Source organism: Sebastes fasciatus, chromosome 1 (genome assembly GCF_043250625.1).
Source record: "Sebastes fasciatus isolate fSebFas1 chromosome 1, fSebFas1.pri, whole genome shotgun sequence".
Classification (NCBI taxonomy): domain Eukaryota; kingdom Metazoa; phylum Chordata; class Actinopteri; order Perciformes; family Sebastidae; genus Sebastes; species Sebastes fasciatus.
Window position 1 is genome coordinate 28,815,584 of NC_133795.1, and position 17,683 is coordinate 28,833,266.

Genomic DNA, 17,683 nt, shown 5'->3' on the forward strand with positions numbered 1-17,683 from the left:
TTGGCTCACGTGAATATGATGTGATGTGTGTTTCAGTCATGCTTAACATTTAGCTATTTCAAACCGACTCTCCCAGGGGTTGGAGGTTGGCGGTGAAGTGGCCAAACTGAGGTGATCTGTCGCAGTGACCGACTCAGCCAGCTGTGAGACGGCACGGCAGAGCTGACAGGCCTGCGTTACCCCAGGCCATACTTAGTATTTGGCTTTCCACACAGCCTTTTTTTTTCTGCACACATGGCACTATATGATATCTGTCCCTCTGCATTCAGTCAGATAAATACCACGAGGTGGGCGAGGAATGGGCTGAGAGGCGAAGATTGTGTTCACGTGTCATTCAGTGAGGTGCAGCAGATTTGGAAAATGGGCAAATCAGGGAATGAATCCACGATGGTAGAAATCAAGAGGGGATTTAAATCTTGTGAATATCACTAAGCTAATATTTGCATTATTTTTGTCTGATCCAATACATGGCTGAATGGTCAAATGGTAGTTAAACTGCATCACAACTTAAAACCTAAGGCCCAATTAGAAATTGGGTGTTTTGAGCATAGTCAACTGTATGGCACTAAAATGCTCCACTGTTGGCTTTGTTTATGTAGCTATACTTGCAATAAAAAATAATTTTATATTTGCATTTAATGGATTACATAACACTGTTTATATATATATATATATATATATATATATTATTGGAAATCAATTAACAACACAAAACAATGACAAATAGTGTCAGTGTGTCAGTGTGCTGACTTTACAATGACTTGCTCCAAACTGCATGTGATTATCATAAAGTGGGCATGTCTGTAAAGGGGAGACTCGTGGGTACCGATAGAACCAATTTTCATTCACATATCTTGATGTCAGAGATCAAGGGACCCCTTTGAAAATGGCCATTCCAGTTTTTCCTTGCCAAAATTATGTGTAAATTTGGTGCATTATTACCCTCCTTCATGACATGGTTGGTACCATGTCATACTAGCATATCTCCACTTTAGCTTTAAAACTGAGGCCGCTACAACTTAAAAATCGCAAGTTGCAATAATGAGTTGAAAACATTAGTGGCATTAAAACAAATGTGTTATCGCGTAAACTTTGACAACCTTACTTTAGACACATGGAGTGCAGCTGATGTCATGTTGTTTTGGGGCCCAAATAGTCATCTTTTGCAAACTTGCAAAAAATGCTCATTATGAATCATCACACTTTTTTAGTCCACACTATCTAAAAAGATTGTTTGAGGATTAAGACGTGGCTTTAAGGCAAGGGTAGAATTATATATCATAGTTAGGTTAGCGGAAGGGTTGAGTTGGGTAGTTGTGAGGGTTAAGGTTATGGGCTAGGGAATACATTACATCAATGAGGGTCTTCACAAGCATAGAAGTTTCAATATTTCTGTGTTTGTTTGTGTTGCAAACGGGCAGTTCGAGACAGTTTTTAGGGCCCAAGGCAAAAAAACAGTAGGATGCTCTCTCTGTCTTACTTTACACAGGCATTGCTAATGAGATAAGAACTCACTTCCAGTCTATGTAATCCAAGAACATTTCAAAGACATGAAAAAATGTGAACTGACCTGAAGAAAGCTTTTGCAATATTTTGTCTTTGTTTCGAATTTCGAGCATTTCTACTCAAGGACTTTTATTCAAAAACTGCACATAAAAAGAGGACAGAAATATATGAACCTGTGCCTCACTGATAAGAAAGCATGTATTTTTGGCATGGTTGTGCACATGTGTTCTACAAGATAGCATGATAGACGAGTGAATCCAATCTGTGTTTACTGGGTGCCTTTTCCCTGACATTTATCTCTCTCATTCTTTCTACTGTAATTTCACTTATTTTGCTTTCTCTCTTCATCTCTGATCATCGACCTGCATAAGACCCCTAGAGTGCCCCGTTAATAAAAGGTGAGAAGCTATTTAACACTTTGAGTCATGGCCCTGGCTTGAACTGTCACCAAGCAAAAGCTGCTTAGCCTGTGTCACCCCATTTTTTATTTACTTCTCTGCCAACCCTTCCCCCTCCCTCCACATGCATTCTCCCTCTAAACACAAACAAAATAGGTTGTGTTGCCAACTCTCAAATGGGATCATATCCAACCGCAGTTAAAAGGCTTAGGTTAATCTGATTTTCTCTGTGGTTCCACCGAAAGCTAGACCTGAGCCAGAGAGCTGACACTCCATGAACGAGACTGGGTGATAACACAGCACACAACGGGAGACAATGGAACGCTCCTCATTAGCTTAGTAAACCGGGGGTTGATCTAACGTATTAAGACTGTGACAGTGAAGGCTGTGTTTATGCAGCATGTGTGTGTGGGTGTGTGCATGCAATGTCTTCATTTCCTTGTAGCGTGCGTCCGCAAAGGGACAGGCATGTAGGATTGTGTTCATGATGCAATTTGTGAGATGGACAGACAGGCTGACAGATGTGGGGAAAGGTCCCTAGACAGGAGGCGAGTCCCCACAACGTAATTGTGAAAACAGCTTTTGGTCCCCATAACACAATATATACAAACACACACACACATACACAAAGAACAAAATAACATAGTTATGGTATATGCCTTGTTCCACGGACAGCTTGATTGAACGATTTAGGTATAAAATAAATTACTGTTTACTTATAATTAGCCACAATCAAGTCCTGCTATCAATCAAGTGATACTCATGCCTCGTAAGTGGGTGTTAGCTGATTTACAATGTCAACATGGAACTAAAAGACCACTCTTCTGTAAAAAGTTTGAATCTTAAGCCAAGCAATTTGACAGTTGATCCAATTGAAAAGTAACAGGTGTTGTGTTGGCTCTAATTAATTCTGCCAGTGTAGCAGGCCTATAAAGAAGGTGAAACAAGCTAGACACTGAACAAAGCAGCAATAACCCATTCTAACTTCAGCTCTCCTTTTCACAGAGGCCAGATGATGTGAGCAAAGGGCTCCGGGTTCGGCGGCATATTCATATGGCAAAGGAGGGCAGTTCACCAGTGTTTGACGTCTATTCCAGGTGAAAGAAAAATGGACTCAATTATGACTATTTCCAAGAGCGGTCGCCCGGTCCATGTTTCAAAATTGATTAACAACATTCTGGGGAGTTGAAACAAAATTGAGGCTCATTTTACACGCAAACATCTGTTGGCTGATGCTTATATCTCTGGGCTCCTCCTTTGGCAGCTTATTTTACTGAATAAATAAGTGCATCCTGGGATGCAGTAGACATCAAAGTGTTTCAACATATCAGGCAACAGCCCGCAGCTTCAACTCAATGAATTTGACCTCTGAATGTACTGTATATTCTAATGTAAAAGAACACCAGAGAAAATCTCTCTCTCGCTGTGGGGAACATTGTTCTAATGCTAACTTTACACTAGCAAGGATATATAATACATTTATGTTCATGGGCTCACACTAGCCACAACGCCAAATCGGGACAGGGGCGTAAAGTGGTGCCATACTTCCGACGCCCTTGCTCGGACCACCCCCACCTTTGAACTCAGCCTTCATTTTGATCTCAACTACAGACCTGTAAAGTTTTGTGATCTTGCATGGCTGTGATGCTATGCTATCACGTTGACGAAATCTGAAAATAAAACGGACAATTACGGTCCTTGATTATGATTGGCTGAGTTGCGTTCCAACCCGTCATATAATACTCTACACAGCTGTGACCGTATCACAATAGTATCACTGCGCCAATTAGTCAACTATTGTTTCAAAATGACTAACATGATTGAGCACTACTTCAACAATAGCGCAATTAATGACAATACCCAGATACATGTTAATCACCCCAACATTTTAGCATGCTTTCCACCGCGTCTGTTTGTTGCTTGGCAACCGTTCTGCAAAATTTTGCTGAAGAACTACAATGCTTGGCGGAAGAATGATTATTTGTTATAAATTAATTACTGTATTTTTTGTTGCTATGTATTTACTTAATCAAACTTTTCCAGGTATATGTAGTAACAGTTTTATAAAAGCAATAAGCCACTTGAGGCTGTGATTTACAATGATTTTACAACAGCTAAGGGGCGTTGTTCGGAATAAAGCGGATCCTCTTGTGGCTTGTTGCTTAAACAAAACACCTGGCCAAGTACTCAATACTGCTTCTATGGTGGTTCCCGCTCCAGTAGGTGTCTCCAGGACCACATTTTGCCATGATGACTCACCCACACTGACTCACAAGGTGAAAACAATACCAGCAACATGCTATCGCAGCTGGTAAATATGTACTATTTCCAATTGTATTATTTGTCTTCATGTCTTTGCCACAATGAGTTGAGATTTAATGTGACATTCTTGACTTTCTTTAGTTTGATTCTAAGCAGATACCTTGTGAACATGGTTTTGTGCAAGGCTGGAGACATGATGGACATATGCAACCAATTAATGACAAGGTTAGCATCTGTGAAATGTTAATTGAAGCTATTCCTTCACTGTGCTAGTACATTGGCTTGGCATAGCTTTACCCTTATTTGAGTTTGAAATGCACACTCAAGTGTCTTTTACACCTGACCTGTATTTAAGACACAGGCCGATTGCACAGACCACTATGTGGACTACTCAAAGATATTGTTGGTTATAATTAAATACGTTGTGCAAATCCTGTGTGACTCAGTTGTAGGAGTTAATAAAAAATGAATGAATAAACAACAAATAATTAATTGGGCTATGTTAGCCCAGCATTGTTCACATTTTGCCTCATACATAATGGCATAACAGCAACATTAAAGGTTCTTTGCAGGTGTGGGTGAGTTTGTGGCTGATATTTCAGAAAGTGGCACAGAGCTCCTCTGTGTTGTAGAGGCAGAATGATGAGAGGAATTTATGCATCAATTCATCATTGGCAGAGATTCATAAAGGCCGTGTGACATCATCTTGTTTGCTCCAAATCCCCGGACCTGTGCGAGTGCTAGCTTGAATATCGGATGTTGCCAAATGCTCTGATCGGACAGTTGCCAAACAACTCGATTACCTCTCAAGAGACCAAAGGGTTTAAGACGAGGGCAGAGTGCCAGCACCTCAGATTTTTCTCTGAGTATTGTGAATCAAAATTTCACTTATTGACGGGGAGGAATTCAGTAGCATTAAACTGACTTCTGTTTGCGAGGCAATTTTTTGGTTCAGTGCTGTTTATCCTGTCGTTACTTCAACTTTCATTGGTCTCGCTTCAATGAAAAAGTGAATATATATGATATATGAGTAATTCATTCAAGTGAGTTGCTCATTCACTTCTCTCTCTGAGTTGGAAGGCCAACAATAGAACGGCTCTATCCTTGCCATTAATCAGAGAAGAAATGCTACAAATACCAGCGTAGATGCAGCGAATCCACGGACCCAAAACATTTTCTTCACACCACTCACTCCATTTTTTCAAAGGTAAAGATGCAGTGACTGACAACAACTGGTGGAAAACAGTTTTTATTTTGATATATTATTCTGAAAATAACATGGAGGAGAAAATTGTTTCCCCCATGCCCCCCAGTGGTTACCCCTGAGGCTGAAAATGAGCATTAGAAAGCCTTTGACCCATGGCTAACACATTTTCATTCAATCTCGGCAGCGGACTCCGACAGAGCTCCCCACAACAACATACAAAAAGAGACTCTACAGAGAAGAGACAAAAAAAAAAACAGAATACAAAAATCTAAATGAAATTGAACAGATATTGTCAAATGTCCCTGTCATTTGACGGCCCATTGTAGATGGACAGTCATAAATACAGAAAAAAGAAAGACAGACAGACATATATAGAGAAGTAGACAGATAAACAGACTTAGAGATTGCGATGAGGCTGAATGTCACATTCTCCTGTATGTACTTTGGTTTGTAATTATGAAATATTTCGCTGCATTTCTCTCTAATGACAGCATTAAAACCTTGTCTTTTACAATGCTGGGAGCCAGCAATGATCTTTTTGCTGGAAGACTAATCATCTCTGTGTGATTAGGAGCTGAAGGTTAATGTGGGCTCACGCGGATGGGAGAGAAAGCGAGGTGGGAGTGAGGGTGATCAGACCAGACAATGTTCCAGAAAGGCGCAGGCGGGCAGCGTTACAGAGGCACAGGGGGGCTATAAGTGGTTAAGAGTCTGTGGATCAAGGGGAGGGGAGGCCTGAGTCTCATTACACATGTAAATGCAGCTTCCAGCACGGAGGCCCCAGTTTAAAGCCTTGCTTTTTTAATTATTCCTTTGCTCTGCACATGATAATTGGGTTTAACTGAGCCCAAGGCCTGTTGACTGTGTAAGGAGAATAAAACACCCTAATGACTTTGTCCATTTTTAATGGTGATACTGGATTGGTATTACCCTTTGTCTTGATTTTTCAAACAGACTCCCACTGATTGATTAGTGCCGGGTAATGATGCACGATTTAATTCTGTCACCTGTTTGCCATTTAGAACTTTATGTTCATTTGTGCTAATTGCTGTATCACTGTTTGTGGGTCACGGTTTAACAAAAAACTACCATAAGCAGAACTACATTTTTGACTGTATAGCTTTTGTAACAATTGGTAATAATTAAAGGGGACCTATTATGCTTTTGTGCTTTGTCCCATTTCCTTTAGCATGGCAGATAGTTATTTGTGCATGTCAAAGGTCTGCAAAGTTACAAAGCCCAAAGTCCACGCCAGCGGGAGTTACTCTCCCTCATAGAAACGCTGCTCCTGAACTGCCTGAAACACCTTGATTGAAGTCCCGCCTTTTCTTACGTAACGCGTTGATGTCATCAAGTAACACATTTAAATAACAGCCAGTTTGGCATGCCCTCAAATAAAGCTAGAGTGGAGCTGGATTGGTTTGGTTAACCAATCCAAACCGTGGGCCAGCTGACCAATCGGAGCAGACAGAAAAGAGGTGCCGCAGCACAGCCGGTAAGAAAAGTAAAGGGTTTTTTGAACATTAAAGCATGTAACCATTTTCAAGTAGAAACCCAAAATACAAGTACTTTGAAAATAAGCATAATAGGTCCTCTTTAATGATTGATGGTGTTTCGTAAATAGCTTGTAAAATCACATGCACAAATATTTTTGGCAGCAATCATACAAGCTGTGTATCCATTCAAATGTGAATTCCCTCCAGTCCATTCTTTTTAGTTTAAACAACCACAGCGCTGACATAGATAGAAATCCAATATTGAAATCTGTGAAATATTAATCCTACTGACTTTTAATCTCCATCCAGAAAGAAAAAAAAGAAATAAATATATTCTTTGGAAAACAGTTTGTTTCTGGCTCTCTATCTGATGCTCTTTGGCAAATTGGGCCTTTGCCCGAAAGCTGAGTTATAAATTGCCTTCTGTATGAAGTGTCAGATAGATCATAGTGTGCAATTGAAAATGATACAAACCAGAAGTATGGAAATAATGAGGCGGTTATAGAAGGATAAGAAAAAAGATGGTGAGTGTGAGTAGGACAAAAAATCCATACAGAAATACAGCATATGTGTTAAAATACTTTAAAATCAAGATTCATGACTTGGCTTTCAGCAAATGGCTCAGGTGTCATAGGAGATATATACGACCACCCGTTATAATGTGACCAAAGTTATGAAGGTCACGTGATGACACCTGAGCAAACCTTGAAGTTAAACGGATACTGAAGGTCAACAATGAATCTACACTCTGAAAATTCAACAATACATTGTGATATGGTCTTTTGCTTTGTTGTATCGATGCACTGGCACAGATACTGCATTGTTAACTTAATACTGATGTACAGGCGTATCCTTCTGTTACTCCTGACATTTTTTCTTAAAACTCTTCTGCTTTCTGGCTGTTCTGCCTTTTGCCAGTTTATGGTTTTACATTTTAATGACAATACTAGGGGCTGTCAAAGTTAATGCGATAATAACACATATTTGTTTTAGCCCCACTAATTTCTTTATTGCATTAACGCAACTTTGGAGGTTGTGAAGAGTGAATATACTGGCATCATCTGAAAAAGAAAACCTAAGGAATCCAGTGGTGACAACCATGTCATACACTTGTTGCAAAGGAGGCTAAATAACGCTCAAAAGGTATGATACATTTTGAGGAAAAACTGGCATGGCCATTTTCAAAGGGGTCCCTTGACCTCTGACCTCAACATATGTGAATGAAAATGGGTTCTATGGGTACCCATAAGTCTCCCCTTTTACATACATACTTACTTTATGATAATCACATGCAGTTTTGGGGCAAGTCATAGTCAAGTCAGCACACTGACACACTGACAGCTGTTGTTGCCTGTTGGACTTGAGTTTTCCTTGTTATGATTTGAGCATATTTCTTTATGCTAAATGCAGTACCTGTGAGGGTTTCTGGACAATATTTGTCATTGTTTTGTGTTAGTAATTTAACTCCAATAATAAATATATACATAGAGTTGCATAAAGCAAGCATATTTGCCCACTCCCATGTTGATAAGCTTATTAAATACTTGATAAATCTCGCTTTAAGGTACATTTTGAACAGATAAAAAATGTGCGAGGAATTCGCGATTGATTGCGATTAACTATGGACAATCATGCGATTAATCAGGATTAAATATTTGAATTGATTGATAGCTCTAGACAATACATGTTTATGCTACTGTTATTTAGTGCTCTTCGCTATATCACACATCATAGAATGGCTGTATCATTTCATGTTCCGTCATGGTGCAAGTAACACCTGAACAACTTGATGTCTAAAACAAGAAAAATGCAGATTCACTTTTTTTAAAAAGGCTACGTGTGAAGCCGATCAAGCTACTAATTTAGAGAGAAGCCGGTGATCATGCTGCTTCCTGTGAGTCACTTTAGTCTAAATCAAATGAGCTCAACAAAGGATACTGGGTCTCCATATCAGACACCTTCATTGACGTTGATCCAAACTGTCCTTCTGTCTAACAATATTTTCAGTGAAGATAACGGTCAGAATTGGGAAAGCTGTCTTTGTTTCTATTCTTCCTGGCTGACTCGCTTAAAGCTAAGGTTGGAAGCCTTGGCTTCTTGGAATAGCGACCAATGAAAATTAAGAGTATTAATAATTGTCTCTGTCTATTTCTACTTACATGGTGTTTAATATAATGTTAGAATTGATTTGAATGGAGCTATGTAACCTCAATATTTGCGTGATAATTGTTTAATGTATGAATTGCTTGCTTGCTCATCTACTTCCTCCTACAGTACTATTGTAATTAATGTGTGCAATGGAAAAAACAATCACCGATGTTCCAATATACTACCCACAGCTGAGTACACTTCAGTTTGCTTCACATCAATAACTAGCTTTGAGTTTTGTACACTAATGAATGCAGTGTGCCCAATATTGTGTGGGCTGTGTGCTGTTTTTGGTGCTGCCTTTCAGACTGAATTACCCACAGGTAATATGTTTCTTTGTGGCATTGTTACAAGTATGTTTTCTTATGATGTTAATGTAATTTATTAGTGTTTTGGCACAGAACTGTTTTTTTTGTTCAAGTGGCCTAACTCCTGCCTCTTCATTACCATCATCAGTAATGAAATGGAGGATCAATCTGTAAAGCTACAATAACTTCATCAACATTCATCTTGAACTTGTTGCTTAGCAAACATATATCATGACGTTTTGTCCATCTCATTTTGACTTTTTAAATGTACAGATCTAATTCTTACTGTGAAAATGCAAAACTTACCTGGCCTGGTTTGGCATCTTCACATATGGAGGCTTCGTACGGTGTGGCCAGTTCAGGAGGATTGTCATTCACATCCAGAATCCGAATACTCACTGCCGAGTGGGACGCCATGGTGTGGTTCTCTACACGAGACAGGAAGAAAACACATTAACGACGTCTGTCTTGACACATTTAGATAACCGTAAAGAGCTGTGGCAGGTGTTGTTTTTGCATGACATTCTAGCTTGCAACAACATTTACAACAAATCACAATGATTATAGTGGTTGGATAAAGTAACACATAACACCATCTCCTGGCAACTGAGTGACGGAGGTTCTGATCCTGGTTGTTTCTCAAGTAACAGGGTGTCTACACCGGAGGCGTTTCAGTCACAGTTTTCAGTCGTCCGTCTTGTGCGCATCCGAAAATACAGATCTTCTTTTTCTTGAATCAATAAAGCTCTCTACACTAACCACATTTCACTTGTGCTTTATGCTTACACTTCAATTTTCTTCAGACTTTTGTAACTAGAGGGATAAGGCTGTAAGCACACTGCCAAAATGCAACTGACCACACAGCAATCCTAAATAGATCCGTAGTAGATTGACAGAGGATGTCAGCTGCTGCTACCATTCTGATTGTGACATATACTGGCGTAAGGGTCCATGAGCAAGACCCTTAATAATCATCTTGTCTGCCTTTAGTATGAGCGAGACAAGACTCAGATGGATGCAATTTCCCACAAGAAAGCAGACAGTTGCTTTGGCATTGTGGCTAAGTGCTGAAGGTTTTAATCTAATGCCTGCTCAAATTGCACTCATTACCTGAATAACACTTTCTGGCACCGGTGAGTGACATGAAAATGGTACCAGAGATTCCATTTTTGTCTCCAAGTCCTCACTATCTGATGATGACACCACACTATATAGCTGTTTAATAGTCTGAGTGTGAGAGGCACAGCTCAGCGCGACGATAACGACAAATAAAATGCTTTTGACGAAATAGCAAATGAAAAGCTGTAATTTGATTTCTCATGACATTTTCAACTAGATAAAATACGAGGAATAACATCACAATGCACTCTCAAGACATTTTTCTTAACGGGCCAGAATATAAACGTGTGAGTGGAGAAGATTAAATAATTAGTACAAGCAAAACCCACTTCAAATTATCTCGACTTCTCCTTGAATCTTAATTCCCATTCGTAATCATATGATAATGTCTGATGGAGTTTCCATTTTACTCATAAAACACTATGTATAGTACAGAAGGGAGCCTGAGGCCCCCAGCGTGTGCTGTGCGCGGGTGTTTATGTGAGAGGTGAGTTAGAGAGAGAGAAATGGAAAGAGAGAGAGAACATTATCTCTGTGTTAAATGAGTGATCTGGTCGCTTCAAGTGTTGGTCTGGATATCCTGGTTAATTAGAGTACATAGCTTATGAATAAATCAGTATACACAGCTGTCACCACCCAGTTCATGCGCCCTACAGAAAATGTAACAACATGCAGCTATTGGCAATTATCCAATGATGGAAAAAAAAAAACGCACATAAATCCTTGCAGTAAAAGGAGCTCCGGTGAATGAATTTAAATAGTCGTAATTATGTAAATATTGCAGATAGTTAAGTGCAATTAAGTGAACTCACTCTTAAGAATGAGGACCTTCACTTTCTGAAATGACTGAGGCATGTACTTGTGAAAGCTAAATTAAGTGCTCCGGGTTAGTGTTTGCATTTTTAATGGTTAGTACGGTATTAGTAACAAACTACTGCCATTTGATAAATGCAGAGAAGAAAAAGTCACACTAACTCTTGTAAGATGGCAGTGCCTTATATATACTAAATCTAACTATACCTTTTTTCTTTGTTTACTTTGCACCAAAGGGTTCTACGCATTGTTTGCTACAATTTTAACCTTGGGAAGTCTGAGTTAAGTGCCGAAAACAAAAAATTGATACAACAAGTCCTAATATAAAAAATACTCATGAGTGTTTCTTGATCTGCTATCCCTAACACAAAGGTATGCATACATTTGGGAAACTACCACAACTCGGTTAAGTTTAGGGAAATCCTGTAGACAATGTTAAGGTTTGGGAAAGATCCCCTTCATAATTAAAATACACAAATGTTGACTGTTGGTAGACCTAACATTGATTCGGTTTTACCACTGTAAATATGTATTTTCAATTAAAAAAAACATGTCCTTTTTGCGTGGTTGAAAGAGGACAGTTGTTAGTAAAAATTACAAATTGGTATTTTTACTAATGATAATGCTGTTCTTTCTTATAATTGCAACGTGGTCTTCTATTGGCCCTGGAGACTGGACTGATGTCCTTACAAAAACCCTCAACTTATCTTTACAAAGTCAGTCTCTTATTCTTTTGGGTCTCAATGGTCACATCCCCTCTAATTTGTGTCTTCACGGCAATTTTTTAAATTAGTGTTCCATAAAGAAGACATTGAAGCTTAAAGGGTGACATGTTTGGAGGCGTGTTTGCTGTAATTGATAAATCTCCTCCACACTCAGCCGTGGTAATTGCTGCTTTCTTGCCCCACCTCAGCTCCACCCAGTTTCCTCTTTGTTGCCCACGTTTGGATTATTCTGTCTCCGGAAACTTGTCGCAAGGTGATGTAGAAGGGTAAACTTCAGGCTTCAAAAAGTATAACAAAAACCTGTGGACAAACACAGAGACACTGGGCCTCATGCAAGAACCACTCGTACGAACAGATTCGTCCATACAGTAAGTGGCTTGTACGAATGATTTAGGCGAATTTGTCGCATTCACCAATTTTCTCGTATTTTTAATTTTTTCTTATAGCTAAGAACAGAATTTATAAGTGGTCCAGAAAGGTTGAAGGAGTCATGTGCAATTAGACTGCTGTTATCCAAACCCAAGTGTTTTACTAATTGATTGTATATTTCATTACAATAATGAAAAAATAATAATAAAAAAAATAAAATCCTATATAAATGAAATAATATAATAATCATAATAATTATGTTGACATTATCCTGTTTGACTCTGCAATTCAAATTATAATATAATTCTAAATGTATGCCTATAGCCCAACGATATCATCATTAATTTAAACTGGCCATTAATGCTATTGTATAACTCTACTATATCAATATGAACATCTTAAACTGCAAAACGACTTAAATTATACACTAATTGAAGGTTGATTTATCGCTGTATATAATAAAGTCAACGGGTGTATCCAGGTCATGGCGTCATGGCTGACTTACTTCCTTCCGATTCTCATGATTGCGCCCTCATTTACGCACAGGTGGCATTCATCATGTTTACGCAGGTCGTTTACACGGTTATCTAAAGTTCCTGAATCTAACACGACACACTCTTGCCCACGGTATAAAAAAAAAATTAAGAGAAAGTTAAGATAAGAATACAAAAATGTTTTTGCATGAGGCCCAATGTGTCTATGATTTTCTTAGGTCTATGAGCAGGACAGATGACATACGGGTTGGCCACAGGTCGGACAGAAGAAAATGACAAGAACGGTTTACCAAAAACAGCCAGACAAAACCGATAATCAACAAACTTTTGTGGGCAAATTCTGAATCTCTCTCCCTCTATCTCACCACACACTTCGGCCCACCAGTGGCACAGCAGCAAATGAGAACGCTAGTCTCAACTAATAGCATAATCCTCACATCAATGCAGGGTTTTAATTGACTGCTTTTTTGCCAGAGCAGCAAGAAACATAAATGCACAGAGAGCGCACAGAGATATCTCCTCTCTTCTCCCTCTTCTTCTAATTTCGTCGTCACATTATGCTGCTGTCCCCACTGTGCCAGAATGAAAACCAGCAATCATCAGACGTTACACATTTTACATTTCAATTCCCAGAATTGAAAACAGATGAAACAATAATAGAAAGCCCCGCCTCCACCCACCCCAAAACTCCCTCCATGGGGGAAAAAAAAGAGTTATTCAGTGAGACAGGTTCATTCATCTGGACCAAGTGGCGCCGTTCTAAATCTGTCTTCAGATACAGAGGAAGAATAAAGGGATTTCAACAGATTATTGGCATGCTCTGCATCTGTGCGGCACTCACCAGCTGTTGCGAATCTTTCAGAATGACTGCATAGTAGATCTCTCAGGCACTGCATTATACTGACATAACTTCAGGGAAGACAGATAGAGGATGTGAGCGTGTGTGTGCACACGTCTTTGCATACACGTGCTTGCATGTGTGTGGGTGTCTGGCTGTCAGGAGTCGCATGCTCCTTACGACCAAATGGCTCATCTTCTTTGCTGGAGGAAACAGTTTGGTTTAAAATGTCACTTTTGTCAGGAGGGGAAATTGAGGATACGAATGTACTCAACAGCGTCTGCTTCTGGTTTCTTTACTGAGCCAGAGGCCTGGCCACGTAGGCACAGAGACTACAAAGTATTACAGTCATTTTTCTTCAGTTTGCATTGTTCTGATCTTACACAGACTCACCAGCGTACAACCAAAGTCTCTTTACAGCACTTTGAGTTTTTGTGTGTTTAAGAACTAACAGCTGTAAATGTTTTGTGAGTAAATAAAACATTATAAATAATTCTAGACCATCTGAACACACTGAATAATATATACTGTTTGAAAATATTCAGAAATTGTCAAATAATGTCGCAAACGCATTAAATAGATACAAATAAAATTCCACAATTACCCCCTTTTCAAAGACAAAATATTTTCACAAAAGCTACCAGATCAGATTCAGGTGCTGATCCCCGTATGCAGTGACAGCCACTCATTTCCATTACAATATTCAGACAACAAATACGGAAACTAATTTCCACCACTATCAAGATTAAACAGATTTAGCAACTGGGAACACACGCATGTCTGATACACCAAGGAGAATCAAAACAGGCTTCTAAATGCAAAGGTTTTCTCTGTAATGCGCCGTCTGCTCTTCATTCATTTCCATGACAAAAAAAAACCCTCACGGACAAAATTAATGCAAACAATAATCTCACTAAACCTATAGCACCAAACTAATAAATAAAATACCAAATGGACTTTCCATCCAAATACCAAGTGAGACGCACTCACTGTATATGCTAAATAAAACATACTATACACACTAAGGGCCCTTTCTAACATCAGGCGCAAAGTGGAGCTTTTCAGACTGACACAGTTATCATTTTCACACCCAGCACCCACGTTGTGTAAGTAGCAAATGTACTTGTGCCCATCTGTGCGCCCATGGTCTTAAAATGAGGTGTGGTCAGGTGCTTTGTTGGCACATTGCACCATTGACCAACAAAAACCTGGTCTAAAGTCTGGCGCATTATTCTGATAGTAAGATGCGTCTACATAGGCAGGTTCACAACACGCACACACTCTGCTTGATAAACACAGGGACGTGCAGCAGCTCTCCTCAGTTAAATACAGTGTCGGCGGTAGTATATACCATGTTTATACCATATATACAATGTTTATATTTTTGTTAAGGAAAACAGAAAATTCAGGCGGCAGGTGACAATTCAAAATATAACAGAATTTAATGAAGTAAGGCCCTAAGGCAGTCTGTATTGCTCAACCTGCAGCACTCTCTGCGCTCCTCCAGTCACAGCCGTGACCAGAGAGTTCACAGTGCACACACGCCACGTGTCATCCCTTTGTTTGTGCGAGTGTAGTCGTACGCTACTTGAAAGTTTGCGGCCCTCTCCCCCTAAACAGCGGCGTTTTGAGGCTAATGTATTTTTGTGCTACACACCGCCTCTCCGGCAATGCCCGGCTGCAAGCCCGTGCATAATGCATCTCTAGAGGATTCTGCTCAGCTGCCCTCCCGTGGGTTGCTTCGGAGAGCAATACAGTTTTCATTATTTATCAATACAAGTTTATCATATTTAGCCCCCTCTATGCCGTCATCAGTGCATTTGCTCATATGCAGTCAAATGGAGTTGCTGATGGAACAGATGAGTGGGAGACGGCGGAGGCAGAGGGTCTACTGGCCAAGCACCACATCTACTCGCATACTTTCTCTTCGCGCACGAGCAGATCTGTTTCCTCAGCAATTTGACGAATCCGCCTTTTAAATGTGCAGGTAAACCTGACTTTTAAAGGGTTTGGTTTAATTCCTTACACCCAAAACATACCTATGATTAACTAGTGACTAAATGCAACCCTTTCGCCCCTTGCGCCTTACTTTGCGCCGCTTAACTAGCAAAAGTGGAGTTGGACGCCATGAACTAGTCCATGCGCCATAGATCGCTTAAATAGGGCCCTAATTGATGCTTCCTAAATATCACAGAAATGATGAAAAAATAACTTGCACTGACATTTCTTCATAAGGAAAATGTTTCAAAAACCAAACCTTATCCAGATTCATATTCCTTGGGGAGCATTGTTGTGGTCGAACAATGTGATGTGATTAAGTTTTGTGTCAATGCTGGAAGTTTAGAGTCACAAAATCCTAAAACAATGACATCTTGACAGCAAGGACAGCTATGGTACATTTTAGCAAGTTTTGACCATTCTGGCAGCAATCTCCTGTTAATCTCCTGGCTGAGGTATCCACACAGTCTCGGTAAGTCACACATGAGGTGCCTCACTGCTGTCAAGACACATCTCACAATGTAATACAAGACTGTTTTGTCAATATCACAGCTGGGCAATGCTGCCAGAGTTGCCCTTTACAGAAAGTAAATCTTCAATATCCTTTGTTTATTTGAAAACGGAGAAATAAACTGGCGGTGATTGTGACCTCACAGTGTCTCTATCAACACACCTCTGCTGGTGACTGAAAACTGTGAATTGACTCTATCATCCAATCGGTGTGGTGCTGTTTTTGGTCTTGGCAATGAGGAGCAATCCCAGTTTAGAAAACTCGTCAAATGCTTCAGTGTGAAGATATTTTACACCCCTTCAGACTTACACGCTGTTTTCATAACAGTCAAATAAGTAATGGTAATCAGTGCAATAATGTGATTATGAACAAGCTGCACTCCAGTGGTGGATGCATCAAGTCTCATCAAAATTCACTGAGTGGAGTTTCAATCATCAATGCATAGATGATAAAGAAGCAACCAAACAAAAAGTTCACTTCATATTCATCCCAGTGAAGACTGCTCCTCTATAAAGCACATCAATACACAACAAACAACACCATTTACATAACGCTGATGACTGTCGTGTCTATGTAACCATTCATCTTTACAATATTCTGAAACTAATGCAATGCAAGTGAGCAATCCTGTGGCCTTGAATGCTAGAATTTTCCCACAAGCACTCTCTCTACATGCTTAATATCAGGGGTCTCCGACCTTTTTTCCCCTGAGAGCTAATTTGATCGTCAATAGCAGCAATATCTGTTTTAATTGTATGGTCCTTTAATAACGTTTCAGCCACTGCAGTCATTGCCTCTATTTCAATCCCGCCATAGGCAAAGGGCTTTTCGTGTTTTGTTACGATGTGCACCACAAAATTAAGTCTCTGTTGCTGCGTTGGCCTTCTTCGTCAGTTTGGTAAACAGAGACTGTTGTCTTAAAACATTGTTTGTTTTCAGCAGGTCGCATTTGCGACCAAAAATCTGTCGAGTGCGACTAAATATTTTCATTGGGCGCACCGATGCGCCTGACAGGTCTGTCTCTGTGTGTGTGTGATTGTCAAATGGCACCCTGTAGCCTACTCCTCCTCGAGCATCACAACCATAAAACATACTGGTAATTCAAAATGAAGAGAACTAGTGATTGTTTTTTCGTCAAGAAAAATGCTGCTGTGCTCGTTACACCTGTCCCCGGCCCTGAACGACCCAGACCAGACCGGAATCACCGGCGGAGCACTGCACCACCACCTGTCTCCCCGGTCCCCGTAAGATGCCTAAACCTGAACACGGTGCAGGATTCATTTCACAAGTGGGGAGAGCAAAAAGTGTGACACTGCTGTACATTTAATAACACAAGGCAACTTTACCGCTAGTTTCTTCCCTGCTCCGACAATCGCCAAACAGCTAATCTGCTCGAAGCGCATCTCTCTCTCTACAGCTTGTCCACTCACTCGCTACGTACACATTACATCACACTACTCTGATACCAACGTAATGTGTAAGCATGTGGAT

General features: G+C 40.0%; 1 protein-coding gene across 3 annotated transcripts in view; it reads right to left on the reverse strand.

The window, feature by feature from the left end:
- The window catches only part of cdh22 (cadherin 22), a 191,188-nt gene that overhangs the window by 22,384 nt on the left and 151,121 nt on the right, over positions 1 to 17,683 (reverse strand). For all 3 annotated transcript variants that reach the window (XM_074641992.1, XM_074642011.1, XM_074642002.1), the window contains one exon: positions 9,632 to 9,753. In XM_074641992.1, coding sequence (XP_074498093.1) covers positions 9,632 to 9,753 — 122 coding nt within the window. The remainder of the gene's footprint in view (positions 1 to 9,631; positions 9,754 to 17,683) is intronic.